Here is a 4,824-nt window from a genome sequence, read left to right as displayed (position 1 = left end):
GGGAGCTGGGGCCCCTGTGCTCTGGCCCACGCCCCGATGCACAGCCCAGTGTGGTGCAGAGCAGGCAGCTGCAGGCACGTTTCCTCTGCTCCCTCTCCCGAGCCAGAGCGCTCCTGACACCGCGTGTGCCCTGGGAGCGGCCCCTGCCCTCTCTGAAGCCTACAGCAGGGCGGCGAGCAGGGGAGGGGGGGCTCAGCTGCTGCCCAGGGTGCTCATACCTGTGCCGATGCTGACCACCTCCCCCAGGCCCGTGCCTCCTCTCCGCATGATGATGGCAGCCAGGATCTTCCTCCCCAGCAGGCTGTGCTGGATGCGGGCGGTGAGGGCGTTGAAGCGCTGGTGGCTCAGCATGGCCAGCTGGTCGTGCAGGGTGCTGCCACTCACGGGGAGCTGCAAGGGGGACACGAGACCAGGGGCACAGGACAGCTCAGGGCCGGCAGCCCCCGCGCCACGGGCGGCACCACAGCAAACCTCAGCTGCAGTCAGTGTAGCTCTGGGCTGAGTGCAGACTGCATCGTGTCAAGGGGTGGGTGAAGTTCCTTTAGGTATTTCTGGGAAAACCTCGACCTGCACTTTGAGTTCTGCTCTGAGAACATCACTAAGAGGCAACAGCAACCAACCTTCCTGGCAGCGAGCGAAACGGGCTGATGGGGAAACCCCCCTCGCAGAGGGACAGAGCCCAAACTGCCTGTTCCCAGAGACACAGCCAAGGAACTGCTCCTGGCTCCAGAGGAATTCCTCCCCTGGCTGTGGGTGAGGAGGCTGCAGAGTCACTGCTGTTCCCAGCCAGGCACTGGGCTCCTCCAGCACTGCTGACTGTCAAATCCTCCCCGATGGCTTTTCTATTTAGAGCCACAGCTGCTCTGCAGCCTCAGAACGTGGCTTTTAAAAGATCACAAAACTCTAAGTGTGATTTAAAGCAGCCCAGGCTTGGCACAGCCATCCTGACACGAGCAGAGCTTTGCTCTTAGCTGATGCAGGAGTTTTTGAGCTGACACACAAGTTTTAATGCAGCATGAAGGAATTTGGAAGGAGGAGAGAGAAAAAAAAAAAAAGTCAGAGAATTAAAAATGAGCATGTCCCTGCTCCACCACTGAACACGTTTCAGTAGCTGTGGAAGAACCTGATGATGATTTAGCCCTGAAGCACAGGCCAGCAGGGGGGAAGAGAACGACTGTGCCCTGAGGAGATAACAGCTTATCTACACCTCCAGAGAACAAAGAGCTCACAGTTGATCCTGAAGGCATTTTTCTGCTGTAAGGCACAGGACAGGCAGGGCTACAAAAGCAGTCCCAGCTGTGGAGGGGGAGGATTTACCTCGGTGATGTTGGTCCCCTCCATGCGCTCCATCTTCTCCGTCTCCCCGATGAGGACTCGGAGGGCGGCGTCGGCCGCCTCCTGCTTGCCCTGCTTCTTACTGTGTGCAGTCACCGCCGGGAACCAGCGGCCTCCGACCTTGGCCTGATAGACAAACCTGCAGAGACAGCAGCACACTGCTGACAGACAAACCTGCAGAGACAGCAGCACGGCGCTGAGAAACCAGGGAACCCGTGGAGCCCAGTCTGCCTCCCAGAGCCCCCGCGGGAGCAGAGCGTTCCTCGCTCCCTGTCACCCGGGCTGGCAGGGGCAGCAGCTCGGACTGCTGCTGTCTCAAACTGCATCAGGACTTTTACATTCCCTGCCCTTTCTCCAGGACAACAGCAACAGTTCAAAGCGTCCTTCTGGACAGAGGCAGCTGCTTACTTGGGGTCGTGGGGAGGTCCTGACTGGTCGATGAGCTTGAACTCGGCGGCAAAGCCGTTGGAGCGAGCGTATTCCAGCAGGCCGCTGACAGGGTTGACATTAAGGTATTTGATCAGCTCCCCAACACCCTTTGCTTTTGCTGCCTTGGATTCCTCTGGAGAGGTGATCCCTGGTCCAGAGCTGTGCGTGGACTGGTCACTGTGGGGCTTCAGGACAGGCTAGAGCAGAGCCAGGCAGAAGAAGGCTGTTAAATGCTGAGCAGTTGGTGTTACCACGGGCCACGAGCACTCTGCAGATCTCTGCTAGAGCCAGCAAGTGACTTTGTGGGGTGAAATCCAGTGGAATATGAAATAGAGGAGGGGGAAACCCAACCCAAAACACCTCAGTCTTATAAAAAAGCTCTTTGTACCTGTTCAGGCAAGACGTGGGGTACAGATTCTCCAGAAAGAATCTTCACAGCAACTTCTGCTGCCATTTGCTTTGCTCCCTTCTTGCTGTTTCCTACCACAGCAGGGAAAATTTGGTCACCCATTTTCACACAGTAGCTGAACCTGACAGGACACCACAGCACATGAAAAGTGTTAAGCAGAGGTGTAACATAAGAGCTGTCATTTTATCCCCTTCTCCCAGCTCAAGTTAAATCCATCTCAGTTATCTCCCATTTAAATCTACCACACAATGGCCCTAAATCAAAGAATGGTTTTGGTTGGAAGAGACCTTTCAGCCCCTCGAGTCCAGCCATGCCCCCAGCACTGCCAGGTCCCCACTGCCCCGTGTCCCTCACCCCACATCTCCACAGCCTGGGAACCCCTCCAGGGGTGGGGACTCCACCACTGCCCTGGGCAGCCTAAAATACTCCCAACAGAGCACTACCAGGGAGGGTACAGGACTGGAACCTGTTCCTGGTCTGGCAGGAGAAACAGCATCCTTCCTTTGAGAAAGGGCACTGGTTTCACTGGTTTTGATCTCTCTCTGGAGGCAAATGTCTTGGAGGAACCGTTCCCAGCCTCCTCAGCTACGAGGTGCTGGGTCAGTGGTGAGTCCAGGAGCACGGGCAGCGTGCTGAGGAGGAAGGATAACAAGGAAAGGGTTTCCATCCTCCCCAAAGCTGACAACAACCTGCCATACCTAGGATCGTGAGGGGGGCCTTCCTGAGAGAGCAGCTGGAATTCGACCGTGTTCCCTGATTTTTGTCCATACTCCATTAATATGCTGATGGGGTGCTTCCCAGGAAGCAGGTTGAGATGAGCTGGCGCAGAGGACGGCTCTGGCTCGGGGTGCAAAGGCTACAGCCAGGAGATGAGGAAAACCAATTTCAGACTAACCGCTGCTCGACCAGCCTCAGGGGGCCAAGAGAGCAAGACTCACCAAGGCTGGCTCAGAGTTCTCGGGGGCAACCTGCTCCTCACACTTAATTCCACCCTGTCTTCCATTCTCCACTTCACTCATCAGCACCTTCATGGCGTTAGCTGCTGCCTCCTGCTTAGCAAGCTTCTTGCTCCCTGCTTCTGCTGGTGGGAACCGGCGCCCGTTGATCACTGCCTGGAACTTAAACCTTTGAAAGAGAAGAACAGAGAGGTGAATCGAGAGGCAAAGGCATGGCCATGGCAGGGCAAGCGTGTGAGGCTGCCCCTGGCATGCCAGTGGGCAGGAACAGCCAGTTCCTGGTCAGGAGAGCAAACCCAGGCTGCCGTGGGAAAAAGAATCTCCTGCCACCAAGGGTGCCCCGACAGCTCAGAGCCTCACTTCAACGGGTTTCCAGAGCAGCTCGTGGCAGAGAAGCAGCCCCAGTGTCCTGATGAAGGGAGAACGTAACAGGAGGAGCTGCCACGTTCCACAGGCACTGACACGTAATGCACCCCGCTCAGGACTCTGGCCCAGGGATGAGGAAAGCCTCAGAGCAGCCTGGGCTGTTCCAACAGCCATCAGAGTCCCTCCACGTGTTCCCTGGCTGTCTGGTGCCTCCACACCATCTCAGAGAGCTGCTGCCTCACAGAAACCTCCCACTGTGATGCTTCTCTCTCTCCTTCCTCCCAGCTCCCACAAACATGGCTTCTCTCCCAGCCCTACACAGAGGAAACCAGCTTCCAACGAGAACAGGTCAAACCATATCTGGAGAGGGGTTATGGGGCTGAATCCATTCAGATCTCTCCTTAAAAAAAAGCCCGGGACTCCATCTTTAGAAATGAGGCCTATTTTCCTGTCTGGCAGACCCACTGCCATGTCCCAGCATGGCTCCCAGGGTGCTTGTCACAGCCACGCTGGTGCTCGGGAGCAGCCACCGCTTCACAGGGGACAGCAGGACCCAGAGGGTGACTCCTCAGTCCCCTCTGCCAGGCTCTGTGCCCTGCCCCATCACACCACAGAACATCCAGAGTGAGTCCTCCTCACCTGACCCGAGGTCTCTGCACCCACGTGCTACGTTCAGGCCTCCCTGACACCATGCCCAGGGTGAGAGGCCTTGGGCAGCAGCTCAGAAACATCAGTTTCCCCCAGTTTTCACTGCCCTGAAAGCCAAGTGATTGAACAGACAGGACCTGGCTCAAGAGAGGAACCCCACCTTTGCTGTGTGAGGTGCAGGGTTGCCAAAAGTGGCTACGTGGGGTTAGATTTTAGTCTGTTGGGGTTTTTTTTTTTGGCTGCTGCAAGGAACCAACCAGACTGATCCTCCTGAAATGAAGTACTGGCTAACAAGCAGGCCCTTCGGGACAAACGAGCGGGTGAAGTTAGCTGAAGTCAGATAGTTTTAAGCAAAAAGACAGCTCAGGACAGGTAGGAAATTCTTACCGTGGCTCGTGCGGGGGTCCACTCTGCTCCAGCATGTCGAACTCACAGTGCTGGTAGGTGTACTGGGAATATTCAGTCAGGCCACTCACTGGGTTCTTCTCCTGACAAGCCATCAGCTTCTCCACCGGCGTGCAGGGGAAAGGAGCGTCAAACTGGGCGGTGTAACTGGGGGAAGACTGGGAATTCATGATGGACTCCGACTCCTCGGGCTGCCGCTTGATTGTGTTCAGATTATCTGGGATATCATCCGTGGCCCACTTGTCGTTCTCGGAATTATCATAGTTGCTCAGACTG

General features: G+C 56.3%; 1 protein-coding gene across 1 annotated transcript in view; it reads right to left on the bottom strand.

The window, feature by feature from the left end:
• The window catches only part of LOC103776625 (double-stranded RNA-specific adenosine deaminase-like), a gene marked incomplete at both ends in the record, with an annotated part of 8,854 nt that extends 4,037 nt beyond the window's left edge, over positions 1–4,817 (bottom strand). Inside the window, 7 exon segments of the mRNA XM_008944143.1 lie at positions 219–390; positions 1,318–1,474; positions 1,744–1,961; positions 2,153–2,294; positions 2,872–3,029; positions 3,112–3,298; positions 4,531–4,817. Coding sequence (XP_008942391.1) covers positions 219–390; positions 1,318–1,474; positions 1,744–1,961; positions 2,153–2,294; positions 2,872–3,029; positions 3,112–3,298; positions 4,531–4,817 — 1,321 coding nt within the window.
• Positions 4,818–4,824: the final 7 nt, after the last annotated feature.

This window comes from Merops nubicus, unplaced genomic scaffold, assembly GCF_000691845.1.
Source record: "Merops nubicus isolate BGI_N331 unplaced genomic scaffold, ASM69184v1 scaffold50607, whole genome shotgun sequence".
NCBI classification, from domain to species: Eukaryota; Metazoa; Chordata; class Aves; order Coraciiformes; family Meropidae; genus Merops; species Merops nubicus.
This window is presented reverse-complemented; position numbering and strand designations above follow the sequence as displayed.